We start from the raw sequence: 17,136 nt of genomic DNA on the forward strand, positions 1-17,136 counted from the left end.
CCATTATTAGCCTGGTTGATTCTACATTTACTATTAATCAGTTTTACAGTTGCTCTGGAAGACTTGGCGCCTGCCTCCTGGTTCTTATGCCTCTACACCACAGGCAGGAATCTCATCAGGGGTCTCACCTGCCTTCTGTTTTGTGTTTTTCAGGTGGTACCAGAGAGATTGGGTCTGCTCTCACCAGGATGTGTATGAGGCACAGAAGTATAGAGTCGAAACTCCGGCAGTTCTCAAGGTGAGGGGCTCCCTACCTGTCCTGGCACTGGAGGTTCATCTTTCTGGTGCTAAAGCTGTCCACCAGCATTGGCTTCTCAGCTGATCTCTGCCAGTGTCACTGAGAACAGCAATTTTTCTCTGTCCCACAGCACGTTAGGTGCTGTGAACATGCAGGATTTCACTGCACATTCTGGGGGCTGGGCTAGTCACCTCAAATCACCTCTAAATGCTGCAAATTCCCACTGTCAGCTCCTGTTGCTCAGTGCTGAGCAGGCTACTGCTGATATGACCAACTGACCTGTCTTGGTTTCAGGACTTTAAGCTTTGTTACTAAGTTTTAAAGCAGCAGCACCATGTTGTGCTGCTTCCTCAGCTTACTGGAGAGCCCAAACAGCTTGTGGCCAAGACAAAAACTTTCAGCAAATGAGTGCAGAAAAGGCAAATTCTCTCATCCCCTTTTTGCAGTTGAGGTCAGACTGTAGAGGTAATGAGAGAGGATTAGCTCATATGAAAACTGGGCTTTACAAAACCAATTTGTACAAGTTGTAGTTTGCACACATGTACCTTTTTTAACCAAACTAGAAAGTTATACTTGACCTGAGGTGAAAACAAATGATGTTTCACCATTTGCTGATGACCTGGTATGTTTTTTCCCTTTTTCCACCATCTTTGGAAGTGTTCAAGGCCAGGTTGGGTAGGGCCCTGAGCAACCTGGTCTAGTGGAAGGTGTCCTTGCCCGTGGCAGGGGGACTGGAACTAGATGACCTTTAAGGTCCCTTCCAACCCAAACCATTCTATGATTTTTCTGTGATTATTTTAAAATAAAGATAGTTAAGAAATTGGCTGTGAAGAGACAACTTTAGTCTCCAGTTACCCAAGAGTTAGCTGTTTAAATGATTTGATCCCAGTCTCATTCATTAGTGCAGCATTACTGGTGCTGTATCATGGGCTCCACTGATGCAAGGTGAGGCCCATCACTGGCCAGGATGTTGTTCTCTTGTACAACTGCTCTGTCTTCTTGTGTATTTACATGTGTTATTTAAGTTTATAATCTTCATGGCTGCGTGAACCTTTCTGGTCTCCAGAATATCCATTTAAACTGTGTGACAGCTCAGTAGGATCTAACTGTTTACATTGACCTGTTTGGGTCACTCCTCTGCTTTACTCTCTGTTCCTCACTGTCCTGAACTTCTGCGCAGTAATTCTGGTTATTTTGTGATGTGGATTTTTACTTTTTTTTTGATCCAGTTCTTTCTTTTGCTTTCTCCAGTGTAAACATTTTTATGTTCTGGTATTTACATTGTGACACTGGTAGCTGTCACAGCAAAAAGTAAAAATACTCCAATATTGACCTTGGCTCTCTCTGTAAGAATAGGGGCATCTGCAGGATTTGATTGCTCTTTGTGTTTTTCCTACAAAATTAGTGCTTTAATTGACTGTCTGATAAACCCACTTCAAGAACAGATGGAAGAGTGGAAGAAAGTGGCCAATCAGCTGGATAAAGACCATGCAAAAGGTAGTTACAGAGGAAGAGTTCTTTAATAGGAGTAAAATTGTAATATCAGTTTTTCTTCCTCTTTTCATGTTTGTACCGGGGGACTGAATGACGTGCTTAAATATGTATAGCAATTTCTCGCTTCTAAAACACTCCTCTCCCAAAATGCCTAACAAAATTTTAACCCTTGCTATGCATTTTGCAGGTTTAGTTTGCAGGACCCCAAGGGGTGGGTTGTTTCCTTGACTGATAAGCCATTACTAGTTGTAACTCTGTTAGCCTGCTCTCCCTGTGTGTTCTCCGATAGTGCTGAGGACTGGAGATGCCACATCCTTCCCTACAAAGCCCCGGGGTGTCATTAAAAGCAAATTGTAAGATCATGTTACACCTCAGACACAACGTCCTCCAGAGAACGCACAGCCCTGTAAAACACTGAGCATCGTTATTTTATACCTGATGCCACGCAGCAGTGTTGCACCTGGGGAGTGGGAGAGCTGTGTCCTGGACATGGGTTGCCCAGAGCTGCAGTGCTGATGATGGCTCCAGAGGCTTTCCTGGGGGAATGAGCAGGAGGCAGCAGTCTTGCCTCCATAGCAAGTGCATAGGTAGATGCCTTTGGCTTTGCAAAACTTATACTGGGGATGGTGGCCCTCTAGCACAGGTGCTGAAAGCAGGTTCCAGTTCGCCACTTGAAAATTGAAGACTTTGGCTATATCTGAAAGAAGTAAGAACACCACAGTTTATTTTGGAGAGGGTGAGAACTGATGGGAAGGAGTGGGCATGGCCTCCAAGAGAGGATTTGCTTCTTGCTCCACTGTTACTGTGATCACATAGAAGCAGTTGAATCAGAAGCCCTTGATTAAATCCCTGCCTTGTGCTGCAGAGTGTTAAGCAGGTAGGGAGGAATCACCTGGGTTCCTGCAGGTGGGGGTGACCCTGGCCAAAGTGGCAGTGAGATTTTAGGGTTTAGTGGGCAGACTTGGGTGTTGGGAGTGCAGTTGGCCTCGGTACAGTTCTTGTGCCTGCCACCAGCCTGCTTCTGTTTTTCCATCTATTAGAAGAGTAGTAACATTGACTCCTTTGTTAAAGTGTATGTGTATATGTACATACATGCATACATGCCTTTTTTTTGTTATTTTTTTAATTTTTTTTTAAAGTATTGGCTTTCATATCTGGTACCTTTAGTGTCCCTGCACTAGAGGTTGAATATTTTGTTCTGGGATTTTAATTCTCCCAGGATTTGCAGCTCATCTGAAAATGAGGACAACTGCAGTGTGTTCCACTTCATCAGAAAGAGCTAGCAATGTGACCCTTCCTTGGGCAAAGTTTTAGCACCCTCTCCCTCTGCCTGACTCTCATGCTGGAGAGGGATCACAGGATATTCTCTGCCTTGCCATTTCTGGATGCTTGTTTTTGAACACAGATGTTTCAAGAAACCTGTCATCTCTGTTTTCCATTCTTGAGAGTGGATGAGTCTGAAGTAAAAAGCACTCTAATTTTGTACTGTGTTCTCAGTTGTTATTTCTGTAAAGGCTTTGTTTTATTTGGAAAAGATTTTGGTATGTGAATGTGCTCACACCCTAAAATGTTATATTAAGCTAAATGTATGGGCACTACAATATGTGAATTCTAAGCTGCTTTGATTAATACTAGCTGTCCTCTAAAAGTTGGTAGTCTAATGTCTTCAAACATAACCTTTTCTGTGAAAAACATTCGTTTTGACACTGAGTATGTTGATAATAGAGACTCTGTGTGTTTTTTAGAATACAAAAAAGCCCGCCAAGAGATAAAAAAGAAATCGTCTGACACACTGAAGCTACAGAAGAAAGCAAAGAAAGGTAACTTGCTCCATACTATACTGTTAAAAAGCCTTCTGGGCTGTGCTCATTGACAGACTGAACAGCAGTAGGACTTTCTGTTGTAATAATGCAGTCCCCTCTAGTGTATTCCTGATATGTACTTGAACACCAGGATAGAATTACTATGTGTCATTTAAATCATATTCTGGAGCTGCCATCTAATGTTCTTATACAAAAGCCTTAAAACTGTTTGTACAAAGTCAGTCATGTTTCAAAATAGAACCCTTGCTGCTGACTTATTCTTCTTAGGAACATTGACATTCAAACATGACTTGTGCAGATACCTGTAAAATTTTCTAGAATCTTTTGGAATGATATAAAAAAACCCCATTATGTAAATGTTCTCTAACTATTAACTTTTCTCACTGTTCTTCCTTTCTACCACCTTTCTTCTTTTTTCTTTTTATTTTAACAGTCTGTTAACAATCTTACATTATTCCTCTAGAGTGTGAGAAGGTGGCACAGGTTGTTATCGGGGGAGGGCACTTGGCAACCATAGGAAACTAAAGATGAGTGAGAAAACAAAGGGAATTCTCCCCAAAGCCAATCTGTCTTTTTTAGTACCTGAATCTTGTGCTCGGTTGCTCTCCCACCACCATCTTGTCACAGGAGTTTCACTGTCATTTTAATGGAAACATGCATCAGTGGTAGCTGCAGCATTGCCATCACTAAAGCTTGTACTTGGCTGAGTGCAAACCTCACCAGGCTTTGGAGCAGACCTCCTGGTTCCCTTTTCCGCACTGGGTCGGAAGCAGCAGGGTTGGAAGTGTGCTTTGAGCAGCTCTCAGCCTGCAGGTTGCAACTTGTCCTTCCCCTCCTGCCTAAAAACTGTGAACCCACGGACAAGCAAAATAAATGCTGGGGTGGGGAGTTTCTTGAAATTTTGAAATTGTAAAAGTGTTGTCCAGAACAGGTGAGCTGTCTCTGACTGTCCTTCCTAATAGGTGAGTCAGTTAATTACACTGGTAGAAAGCCACATGACTGGAAAACTTCTCTTGAATTTTAGCTGACGTTAGATGAGAGATGAGGAAAGGAGAGGTGGAAGCCAGCAAGAGGGAGCTTAGCTCAGTAGGCTTTGTGTGTCTGTCTGTCAGAAGTTTAGTGTTTAAAATCAGAATGGTGATCGTTAGAGGAACATGACTTTTTGAGATAAGGTTTTGGTTTTGGGCGATGTGTAAACATGTTTCTCATTTTCGGTGATGAATTGTCTGACTTCCGACCAACATCTGTAGAGAGTGTGTGATACTCCCTTAGTTTTTGTTCCTGTCTTCCCCTCCTTTTCTAGTCTCATGTCTTCTTGTCCACGTGTGATACAAACAACCCGTCAATGCATGGTGGGTGAGCACTGAGAAAAATATTGAAGCACAGAATGGTTTGGGTGATTGGGATCTGTGAAGAAGGAGCCATTTTTTTGAGCCTGTCTCTATGGATTGACAGCTGTCTGGCTCCAGCTCCCCTTTATCCTGCTTCTGGGTATTGAGTAAATCTACAATATTGAAGAAGGAGTTGTAATTTCAGTAAAGCGTGAAGCAGAGAAAGGAGAACCTAAAAGCTGCTAGGAAAAACCCCAACCCACTGTTCATTCCCTTGCTATATTTTGCTGTTTTGACATACTTTTGGAGTTGTAGTGAAGGTGCTGTATTTCTGTGCTGTCCTCCATGGAACTACTGTCCCACACATGGTATTTGGGTCCAGAGCACAAACCCAATAGGAGCCAGGTGGGGTTAAAGCTGCTCACAGAGGGACGTGTATGGGGAGGGTGGAAGAGCTGAAGACTCACAGGTAGCCAGTACAGGGAAAAGCAGGAGCTGCAATATTTTTGAGTAGCTGAGCGTTGTTCTCATGACCCCTGAGTAGGAGAGATGCAGGGAGGCCTTGAGGCTCATATGGGTGAGAGTAGGAATGCCCAGAGCTGTTGGCCCTGAGGGTTCCCAACACAAGTGGGCAGAAGGTCCAAGGAGGTTCTCCCTGCCTTCTTGCAAGTTATCTACAGCGCTTAAATACAGAAGAAAAAAAGAAGTAGCAGATTTTTTTCCCCTCTTTGTTTTTTTCATCCCTACCTTGAGGAAATAGAATGTTGGTCTGAATGCAATGTCAGATATCATCATGAAAATGTTTTTGTGTATATCCATCTTGACAGCTCTGTTCAGTGTCCTGTGTGATGAATTATGTTGCTTTTGCTGTTACTGAGGGATAAAAATAATCAAAAAGGGGGTTATTTATTTATAACAGAAGTGCAGAAGTGATTCTGCTTTAGGTCAAAAATGAGGTTTGAACTATGGACAGGGAACCATGGGTGAAACTCTCCTGGCAGGCATGTGGCAGAGTGCATGAATGTCTTACTGTGTCTTCAGCTCTCCTGTTTCCCTGTTGCTCAGATTTACTTTTTTTGTTCTGTTCTTCCTCAAGCAGGACCTGTCCCTTTGATTTTTCTGTAAAGTTACTGACTCACCTATGGGAACTCTAAAACCACCAATTCATTCCCTTCCTAGCGCTTGTAAGAGTATCTTTGAATTAACCCTTGCAATCATCTGTGGGCAAGTGAGATGTTTGCTGAATTCTGGATTTGCTTCAATACTGTGCATGCTACTGAAAAGATCCTCCAAGCTTATTCTGCTGTGACTGGATGAGAAAGTGGTTTTCTTCTGCTTTGGGCAGCTTCAGATGTAGGAACTCAAATATAACCCTCTACTTTTCCTCATTCGCATCACGGCGGGGGTGTCCTCTCGCCCTGTTGCGTCGAGCTGCAGAGGCTCTCTCTCGTAGGTGATGGCTGCAGCATGCACAGCAGCTCCTCGTTCCTTGTCTGCATCCCTAGGACATTTGGGAGAGAGGGCCCTGGGCTGCGTGGCTTGTCCTGGCAGGAGCACTGCAGGTTGGACACCCCACCGAGGGGCCAAATACACGGGGGGATCTGCCTGTGCCCCGGCTTGTGCGTGGTCTGTTTGTTCTGGTTCCATGCGGCCAAGTTGAAAGTTCAGGCTGGACACTTAAGATCATTTATTAGAAATTATGTTTTCTGAGTAAGTGTGTTAATTGCAGTAAAGGTGTTTCCAAAGCTTGAAGCGATGGAGAAAACACCAAGCTTTCCAAACAAAACAAAAGGATGTTCGGGGTCCTTTTCAGAAGTTTGCTAGAGTGTATCTAGTAAAGTGACATGTCTTTGTGTAAATTAAGGTCTTGAATTTCAAAAGACTCCACAGAGATAATTTACATTCTTTTTGTTGTCTTACTATTAAAAAAAAAAAAAAAAAAAAAAAAGGCCCATATGAAGCTAAATCTATGTAGTCTTAATAGGATCCTCATGTACCAACCAGATCCATGCAGTCCCTGAGGGTGTCATAATGATCTTCAAGGTGCCTCCTTCTCCTTACAGCCTCTGTTCCCACGAGGAACAGGCCCGTAGGGCTTCTTGCCCATCACAGTGTTGAAACTTAGCTCTTGTCTGAACAGACGAAACTGTGTAGTGCATGGAACTGCATACATCTTCTAAATTGCTCTTTGTTTTCAGACAAACATTGGCCATCAGAAGTCAGCCCAGCTAACCTGAGTCAGCAGAATAATTATGTATATATTTAAAATAAATTCCATGTTTAGGTTTCTGCTGAGTCAGGGCCTCATAAGTGGATCCATAGCTACCAGAAGCTGTTGATGCTGTATTGAATTCAGAAGAGAGATAGCAGCTGTGGCTCTGCATGTAACCATTTGGGAAGGTTAACAAAATGCATGATTCTTAGTTTAACAAAAAAAAGGATCAACTGACGAAATTAAAATATATCTGAATGTATATGTAAAATCTGGAGTGCATGTTGGCTTTATTTTCTGTATTTCAGCTTGGCTATTAATGATTAACTGGACAGGTTTCCCTTCTGCCTATAACATGACTGGTAGGTTTCATTTTCAGGTTCTTCATGTGACACTGTGTGTGAGCTTTGAGGAAAATGTCCAAGTGGATACATGAGAAGTTATACTAAACTCTCCCAATAACATAACACATGTTAATATACAAACTGAGTTTTATCTCTTAGCCATTTGTAGAAGTTTCTGCAGAATTGCCTTAACACTGAGTACAGCATTTCTTCTTGTGTCCCATCAATATTGGGTATCCAAACTGACAGCCTCTCCTTTTGACTATGCACTGGTCTTGGAAAGTGTTTTGTGATTCTAATGAAATTGAGAGAGTAGAACATGATTATTAATTTACTGTAATACTACTAAAAGGGCTTTTTCTTCCTTCTCCTTGTTAGTAAAGATGACCTGTTTGTGTTTTAGGGCCTTTGCAGCTGTTTTTGGGTTACACTCTGGTCTTTGTAATGTTGCTGTACAGCTCTCAAGGACGGTTGTGCAAACCCTGTGACTCTTAAGTGAAAAACATAAAGCTCTTCAACACAATTATAACTGAAAAAATGTCTCAGTTCTTAAAGCAAATGCTGACCTTCTCATTCAAGTACTTTGCACTCTTTGTACTTGGCATTTACCCCATCTGGAGTGGCAGACTGGGGAGGGGGAACCCCTGGCCAGACCCTTCCTCCTCCAGGAGATAACCTCATTCCTCTAAATTGATCAAGCGTGGCATGACGAGGGAAGTGAGAGCCAGGACTCACTGTGGAGTCAATATGATGCAGCTCAGGAGGAGGGAAGCTAATGAGCAAATTATCCTTATCCGTTGCAGGGAAAAAGTCCTGTGTGAATGAGGCCATGGTGCCTGCAGGGCTTTTTGGTGTTTTGTTGTTGTTTTTTTTCCCCCTGCAAGCTTATAATGGAAGTTCTGCTTCACAAAAACGCAGTGAAGGCATGTCGCTAAATCAGTGACTGAAGACATTCCTTTGATTTACTTTCATTCCTTGAGTTTTGAATGCCTCCTGATAGTTCCCCTCTTTTTGACAGCAAGCCAGGTTTATTGCAAAACTTCATATAATAAAAAGTTTTTTAATTAAAATACACATATCATGCTTAATCTTTTTGATGTTCTTCCACATTGCATCAGCAATTAGCTTTTAATTTAATTAACAATCTGTTAATGTAATTGCAGTGGAGAACATCAAAAAGCACTGTGGTTACTCACTCAGCACCTGCCCAGAGTTCTGCAAGTTTGAGTTCCCTCTTCCCTGTGAGGGGGATGAGCTTTTTGCCACTTCATCAGCCTGACCAGAATCCGACGTTTATCCGTGTTGTGCACTTTCTCTGCAGCGCAGGTTAATGTGTTCTCACTGAGAAGTCTAAACTGGTTTAAATCTCTTAAAGTAAAACTATGTATGGTAAATAACCAGGAGTTTTAACTTGCAACAGCTCATCGGGAAGCAAAGCTAATGCATTTGTCTTTATCAGCAATGGAAGAAGTCAAAATAGCCTAGTCCAGACTGCTCACTCTTTTGTCTTGGCGCTGATGATAATGTCTAAATTCTAGGAATGCTGTAATACCAGTTTGACTTTTTTTATTTTCCTTTCTGTGTCAATTTTGTGTCCTGCAATTTCTCACCATGCGCACCTGCCTGACAGCTGAGGCTCTGGGTAAGTCTGTGCCATGCTGTAACCCTGGTGGCTGGTTTATTGTAGCCCTTGCTGTGGCCTCTTTATGGTGTCTGGTCTCCACTAACTGCCTAGACTTTAATTTCTAATGAAACTAAAATTTGCCTAATCTTAATGAACAAAGCATCTTTTAATTTATTTTCTTTTGGTTTCTAATTGGAACACTGGTAAAAGAAGAAAATCAGTATTGTAGATAAACCTCTGGTTTATTTTAGAAAAGGATCAACATGGACAGATAAATCATGTCACAGTTGGGAGAGAAGTTAAATGGAATAGATGTCATCAAGGTGATGTTCAAATAATTGAGTATCTTATTGTTAATATGACTTTTAAAGTCTAGAGCTTAAAGTCCTTAGTGTTGGTCCTTGTAACCTGTGATCCAAATTCCCTTTTTTCTGAAAATCGCATGCATCTTTCTTACCTGATGGATAAGAAATCACTATATTTACTTCATGCTGGGGAAGGGGTTGGAATTCAGCATCACGATTGTCTCCTCTCCTGTTGCCTGATCACACCTCAAATATGTTTGAATTGGGGTTCTGTTTCAGTTGTATTGCAAATTTAAAGTAGCTGCCTTGAGATCTCCTTATGAACGAAGCGCCGTGATTCTGAATTTGAGAGAAGTAACCATACCTGCACTTGCAGGTGTAGTGATGTAGGTGTTCCCTTTGGAGAAGCCTGGATTGATTAGATTGGCCCCCGGATTGACTGGATTGATTAGATGGCTTTTCAACCAAGGTGCCTCAGCTGGGCTCCTGGATCTGCTGCTTGTCCCCTTTTTTTGGAACCACATATTGTGGTTTTCCTGGTTTGTAATTCAGTCTCAAAACTTCATTTAGTAACTTGGAACTTTTCTGTTAAAGGAAGACTTTGCGCTTTTGAACATTAGCAGCTGATTCAGATCTCCAGTAGCCAACAGAAAGACTCGAATTTTGTTTCTGAAGGAGTCTGAAGACCAGCTATAAGATTTTCCACCTTTCTATAAACAGTGGCAGAATTCTTCCATTCTCAGCCCAGATCCATATTAGTTGATTTGTTGTCTTTACTGTACAGAATTTTGAGGGGTTGTTCATCCTGGCAGCTGGAGCAGGTGTACTCTTGTAAAGAAGGTGGTTTGGGAATGAATGACTTGGATCTTGCTTTGGTTTGTACAAGCAGTGGTGTACTCAACATTATCTTATAGAGTGTAAATTCTGCTACTCTATAAATGTCCAACATTGAATATTCAAGTTCTGTGCAGACACTTAAAATAGTGCAAGGGAGCAGTCTTTAAGTGAGAACATGGAAAATAATAGTTTCACCAATATTTGCTGCATTACTTTGTCAGTAACAGCATTAACTTTAGAAGTCTGACTTGCACTGAGAGCATTTAAAGATCATTGTTCTGCTTTGGTGTTGCTGAGAGCTTTGCTAGTTTGTCTTATAAAATACAGACACGAAATTGAGTTGAAAATGAGATTTGCCTTTTTCTGCTCCCTAATACTTTCCCTTTACTGAAGTTGCTTTTAAACAGCGTTTTTTTAAGAAATTGCATGAGGCTTTTCAGCCACGATTCACACAGAACACTGTAAAATAGAAGTTTTAATGCATGTTAGTCCTTTAAAGCTCTTGCATGTCATGGTAATGATGTGGAGCACCTGCTCTGAAGGTAACATATTAAGACTGTCCTTGAAGCAGCAGCAGATTCATGTTACTTTTGATGGGAAGCAGTTGAGCTCCTTGCACTTGATAAGCTGTTACTTGCCTGCAGTTACAGCTGCAGGTCCCCAGGCTTTTGGAGAATTCAGTCCACAACGACTGGCCTTGCATTTCTGCTCCTCTCTGCATCACCAGAGCTCCGCTTTGAGAAAGGCTGGATTTGAATTCCTCCTCAGTTTTCAAGTCCTGAGTGCAGCTGGACATGCTCTGCAGAACCATCCCTACACCCTGTTCATGTCTGGCTGGTTGCAGCCCAGAAACCTGTGACTGCTTTTAATGCTTTTGGCCACTGCTGTTGCAGATTGATGTGGTAGGTCACTCACACCTGCCTGCAGCTGGAGTAGGAATGTCCTTCCAGGTGCACTTTTACAGCTGCTCCGTGATGAGTTCTGGAACTATCTGATATCATTACTATGGTTGTGTTGGTTTGGAAATGTTTCCGAATGCATAACCTAAAGGCCAGAGAATGTGGGCTGGAAAAAATAATCGTTTGCTGATGTTCTTTATGAAAATGTGCCTCATGTCCATAGCAAAAATACTGCAATCAGTTGTCTGAGATGCCGTGGACAAGTGGCCTTCCTCTCATAATTCAAAGGGGAAAAGAACTGCATTGCTCTCCTGTGGTCAGTATTCCCTTCTGAGATAAATAGCAGATTCAGAGCAGTGGAGACCCAAAGGTGGGTAAGGAGCAGAGGTGATGAGCAGTTTGCCCTCACACTTTCAGTGTCCTCTGGGGGTGGGAGTGCTGTCAAGGGGATTGGCTCTGCTCTGCTTAGCTAAGGAAACTGGTTTAATTGGGCAGAGATCTCATCCCTCAAATTTATGAGCTGTCTGAGTGCCATGGGAGGCAGCTGGCAACTCAGGGAATGTGAAGAGCTATGCTTGCTTTCAAAAGACTTGTTAGATTGATGTCTGCTTTGTGGAGCTTTCAAAGGATGTTGATAAAGCTTTCCTGCTCCTAAAAGATGAGTTACAAGAGTCATCAGGAGAGCGCTGCATTCATGCCATGTAAACATCTGACTTCAGAGCCTCATCTCAATGATTCACCTAAGCTTGTTTCCTGCTCTGAATTACACCCCGGACAGCTTCTGTGTTTTCACTGACTACCCAAGTGCCCCAGAGCATTAAAGCGGGTCTGCAGAAGTAGCAGTGAGGAAGTGATGCATCTGTTAATGTACTGACTCACTGAAAGAAGTGGAAATTTTGTAGAGGTACAGAGGATGTTGGAGAGGGGTGCAGTTTTACATGTGCCCTTGCTGAAGTGTTAAAATGCCATCTTGGATGTTATCCTGATAACTTTGTTGAATTGAGTGAGTTACACAGGTGCCAATTGAGTTTATTGTTGCCCCAGTTTTTGGGTGCTCTTTTTGCTCTAGTTGAAGACATGGTGCTCTGTGAGGTCCACATAAGTTACCAAAATTCGCTGTAATTGAACCTACTTTATCAATGGAGTCCAGTTGCTTTCTAAGTGTGTGTATTCTCACTGCACAGGTGAATGCATTTAACAAGTATTTACTGTGTTATGTGCATGATCATATGGTGAAGCAGCTGAACGTTTCCAGCAGCTCTCCAGAGCTGAACTAATGAGTGTTTGATTTAGTTTGCAACTGATGTGTTTTGCATTTGGTGCATCCATCGTAGTGAGCCAGAATCTAGGTTTGAACAGGAGATGGTTTCACCTGTTGTAATTTCCAGGCAGCACTCAAAAGGGGTCTTAGCAATGATGCAAGTCTCTGTTTCATAAGGAATTTGAAATAACAACTCCAGAGAAGTATAAAATGTTTAACTGCTGCATCTGATAGCAAGGGAGAGTATGGGGAGGGACTTGAAATGTACAGAATGGTCTTCAAGCAGGAAGGCCCAATATGTCTCCTGAGAGTGACAGACAGGAAGACACAGGACTTTCAGGGAGTTACCCAAAGCTCTCTTATAACTTGTTTCTGGGAGATGTTAATTTTGATAGAGAAAGCAGGTGACTTGCACCTTCAGGGTCTGTTATTCCTAAGGTTATTTACTTCCAAAACAGTTTCATGACCACGTTACAGCAGCCAGCCTGATCTGCAGGATCAGGCGCTGATTCCTGTTGGCAGTCTGGTACCCAGGTGGCCTTGGCAGTGGCCATGTCCATGTTGCACTGCATGTGATTCTTCCAGGATCCATGGCAGAGCTCTGCCTATGGGTGTCTGTGCAGTTTTATGTGGACTGTGTCTAACTCTGTACAGAAGAGATTTGGATATATCCAGCCTGTAATGCCACTAAGCCAGCGTGATTCCCTTTGTTTCCATTGCTGCTCTCTTTTCCTGCAACTCTGGCTGTGCATCAGTGCAGGGGAGCTGATGGCTTTGCCTTGCTCTGGAGTATTAAGGAAATACATATGATAATAAGGCAAAGGTTTTCCTTTGTAACCTTGGCATTAAGTCATCTGCATTGGGTAGTACACAAGTCAAGAGACATTCTTCTTCCTCTTGCTCGTAGCTTTAAATTCTCCATGCAAGAAGGGTTATTGTCCATAAAAATTGATTTTGGGTAGCTGCTTGTAACTCACCCACCATTTTTTCAATGTTATCTTCCTGGTATTTAGCAACAGTGGTATGGATATATACCTGGATCCTTAAATTGCATGTGATGGCATTTCTGGGAGATTTGCAACAAATTTATACAGCTAAAGTTCTTCGAAATATTTAGGGGTGTAAGCTGCATGAAAATACCTTGCAACTGAAACATTATTGGTTCAGTAATAATATGTCTAAGCAGCAGCTCTTTGTTCCTAGTGGAATATTTTTTGACATGATGCAGAGTAAGAAGTTGGTGCAGAATAAGGTATTTACCTGTCACAGAAAGTTTTGATATTATGAGTTGACTGTAATTAACACGGTGAAGCTTTTTGTTTGCAAAACGTTGGAATTTTATTATTTCCATTGACAAATATTGGATATTTAATATATATGTTAATAACCTATGTTGATAGGTTTGGTTTTGTTTGAACTCTGGAATGAAGAAAACTTCCAGCAGTTGCTCGTGCAGAGTACTTGAGTCCAGTGGTCCAATGATCAGTAATATGTCTTAATAGTATCTTATATAAGAGATGGATTCATTCATTTAGTGGCCCCACAAAGTTGTCATTAGGACCTTGTTAAGCACAAAAATAGGAAGAGGAGTTTACCTGGGATTAGCGATTCATGCTCTCACAGTTAGTAAGAAGTTGGTTTTCAGCAAGGATGATTAGAAGAGTTGCTACAGTAATGCTTTGAGAAAGTCTTTATGTCAAATGCTGTCTTTGGCTTGTTGAAATCTTTCGAATTGAGCTGGATTTCTATTCTCTGCAAAAGGGGAAAAAATAAATGCTTTGAAATGCTTGACTTAATTGGGGAAGAAAGTCCTTACTACTTTGAATTAAGAGAAAATGCTGGTTGAGACATTAATTGCGAAAGCACAATCTGGCAACAGTGCTGGCTGAAAATAAGGTCGTCTGTGGAGATCCACAGCTTTGACAAAATGTACTCTTGATTGTTTCCTTCCTACAGGACGGGGTGACATTCAGCCCCAGTTGGATAGTGCTTTACAAGATGTCAATGATAAGTACCTGCTGCTTGAAGAAACGGAGAAGCAAGCTGTCAGAAAGGCTCTGATCGAGGAGCGCGGCCGATTCTGTGCTTTCATCTCGATGCTGCGCCCTGTGATAGTAAGAGCTCTTCGTTTTAAGTCAGTACAATTCATAGATTAGATAAGTGGCCAAAAACCTTTAAAAAGCGTTATCTTGTTATGTCTTGGGAATTAATTTCTAGAGCCAAAATCAAGCTTCATCTCTTTCAAGCAAGTGGTGAAAGTTGGGACCTTTCTTGTAGGCGCTTGTAGTAATTCAGTGACAGAAGACACTGAATACTTTCCAGATGACTGATGGGTAAACATTGGGCACAAAGACTAAAGTCGGTTTGTGGTCCCTGTGCATTTCAACCTGAGACATTGCAAATGCAGTTTTTTCCACTGCTTTTCTTCTTAACATCACATTTGAATATAAATCTTCCTCACTCCTACTCCAGTGCTAGGACTGATAAATGTTTCAAGACGTCCCCTGTTCATATAATGACATTATCTGACAGATTGCAGGCTGCTTCCGTGCAGTTTTCTGATAGCTCTTGTTCTGCTACATGACAGGTTTTCAGTTCATTGAAAAGGTTTCAGTATTTTTTCATCATCTCAGGTTGTCTGAAGCCCGACAAGGAATCATTCCTGGCTTTGTGCAAGCATGATGCATTTCTGAAGGGTCACCAGCGTACTGGGAAAATGTTCCCCGTGCTCGTTTACAAAGAGCACCACTCTCAACAGAAAACTGTAGTTAGAGAAGTAGGAAGCTGATGGCTGAGCAGTAGGAGGTGAATTCCAGACTCTGGAGGACCTGGAGGAAATGGTAGCTAAGAGATTACTATGATAGTTTACAGTGCAGGAATAATCTGAGTTAGTTGTTGATGTAATTTGAGCCAGAAGGAATCATAGGTGTATTAGTGCTGTGTACCTGTATAGTGCCTTTATCTCTAAATTTCAAAAACTAGGAAGGGATATGAGTTTAACCCCTATTTACATTCAGGGTTAAAATCTTGAGGGCACATTAGTGCCTATACGTAGAAGAGTTAAAATTTGTCAAATGCAGCAAAACTGACTCTCTTTTTCTGAACATATCACTAAAAGAAGGCTGAGACTTATTTATCTTGCAGATGAGAGAAAAGATTTCTGGGCCTCAGAACTTACAGCAATCTTAAGTAGTTACAAAACACTGATATTTTCAAGCTCCTTTCATAAGAAGTTACTGCTTAATGGGCAAAGAGGAGTCAGCTCCACTGGGCATCCCCACAGTCATCAGCAAAAGGAAAAAGGTGGTGTGTTATGGGTCTGATTTTTAAAACCAAGGCTGTAGTTAGCCTTGTTCTTTTGTCTTTTCAGGAAGAAGAAATATCAATGCTAGGAGAAATAACCCATTTACAGACCATATCAGATGACCTGAAAAGTCTTACCATGGATCCACACAAATTGCCATCCTCAAGTGAACAGGTCAGCTCTTGTTGCCTGGAAAACATTTTTGTTTGTAGCTTGCACCAGTTCTCCTTTTGTGCTAGGAGGAATATTAACTAGGTTTTAGCGCCTTAATGTTGCATTTTGTAGATGCTTCGCTGCAGCAAGGTCATTTTTAACATAAGCAATTTTAGAAAAAATTATTTTGAAAGTACCAGCTTAGTACCCCTTGAAGTATTTGGTGATACCAGAGTGAAGTGATAGCAGTAACACTTGGAAGTATATGAAGATGCCAGATTTCTGCTGAGAGTGTATGAGGAATGAGTGTCATGTCCACACCCTACATTTGAGCATCCCTGACTTTGCGTAGTTGCAAGGTTGCTGGGATTGCATAGCTTGGTGGAGTCTAACATTTGAACATTTTTCCATGCGGTCCTTAAAATGCATAGAAAAATGTGTGTCATTAAATAAATCCAAATAGGATGTTTTTCTCCAGCCTTGCTGTGTGAACTCAGTTTTCTTGTCATATCATTGACCCAGAAGTGTAAAGCTCTGCTGTGGTTGAGTGTGGGATCTTCAGTTAATTTTTTAAAATGCAACAGTTCTTCGACTCTTAAGGCTGTAATAGTGTTTTTTTAAGTAAAAAAAACCCAAACAAACAAAACAAAACAAACAAACAAACAAAAAAACCCAAAACCACAAAAAACAACCCAAACAAAACAGCTTCCAGAATGCATACAAAAAATCTCCAGTTTACTTTTTAAGATTTTTCCATTCAAATCTGAACTTTCCTTCTGTAATAGCAGCCCTAGTGTTGAAGGATGTTAGTTCCTGGAAAGCCAAGGATGAAGCTGACTCTCCTGTGTTATGTACACAGTGTAATTCTGGAAGGAGTCTGAGACTGAGTCAGTTGGCACTGCAAGTTTGTAGTGGTGACAAATGTTGTATGACAAGCAGATGTTTTCTATTAATAGGGGGGAAATTTTTCCACATCCTTGATGCTATTGATTATCTTTCATCAGGTAATATTAGATTTGAAAGGTTCTGATTACAGCTGGTCTTACCAGACTCCTCCATCCTCTCCCAGTACTACCATGTCCAGAAAATCTAGTGTTTGCAGGTAAGTGGATTGGCAATATATATTTTTAACCTGTTTGTGGGCAACGGGAGGCAAGTTCAGACTGTGATATGGATTTGTATACATTCTTAAATCTTAAATAACAAGTCTTACTGAAATCAGTCCCTTGTGGTCGTTACTCATTTAAATGTGTGCTGGGAATATTAAAAAGGATGGGCATGACTGAACAACTTTTGAACTCAAGACAACCT

The 17,136-nt window shown here is 41.5% G+C and overlaps 1 protein-coding gene across 19 annotated transcripts in view; it reads left to right on the top strand.

The window, feature by feature from the left end:
- The window catches only part of MTSS1 (MTSS I-BAR domain containing 1), a 110,063-nt gene that overhangs the window by 75,142 nt on the left and 17,785 nt on the right, over nucleotides 1-17,136 (top strand). For 9 of the 19 annotated variants that reach the window (XM_027901511.1, XM_027901519.1, XM_027901520.1 and 6 more), the window contains 7 exons: nucleotides 154-238; nucleotides 1,644-1,735; nucleotides 3,478-3,552; nucleotides 9,073-9,084; nucleotides 14,325-14,482; nucleotides 15,739-15,846; nucleotides 16,830-16,927. In XM_027901511.1, coding sequence (XP_027757312.1) covers nucleotides 154-238; nucleotides 1,644-1,735; nucleotides 3,478-3,552; nucleotides 9,073-9,084; nucleotides 14,325-14,482; nucleotides 15,739-15,846; nucleotides 16,830-16,927 — 628 coding nt within the window. The remainder of the gene's footprint in view (nucleotides 1-153; nucleotides 239-1,643; nucleotides 1,736-3,477; nucleotides 3,553-9,072; nucleotides 9,085-14,324; nucleotides 14,483-15,738; nucleotides 15,847-16,829; nucleotides 16,928-17,136) is intronic. The other 10 variants (XM_027901514.1, XM_027901523.1, XM_027901517.1 and 7 more) reach the window with 2 other exon arrangements.

This window comes from Empidonax traillii, unplaced genomic scaffold (assembly GCF_003031625.1).
Source record: "Empidonax traillii isolate 1590-97213 ecotype Southwest subspecies unplaced genomic scaffold, ASM303162v1 scaffold796:size359387, whole genome shotgun sequence".
Taxonomy (NCBI): domain Eukaryota; kingdom Metazoa; phylum Chordata; class Aves; order Passeriformes; family Tyrannidae; genus Empidonax; species Empidonax traillii.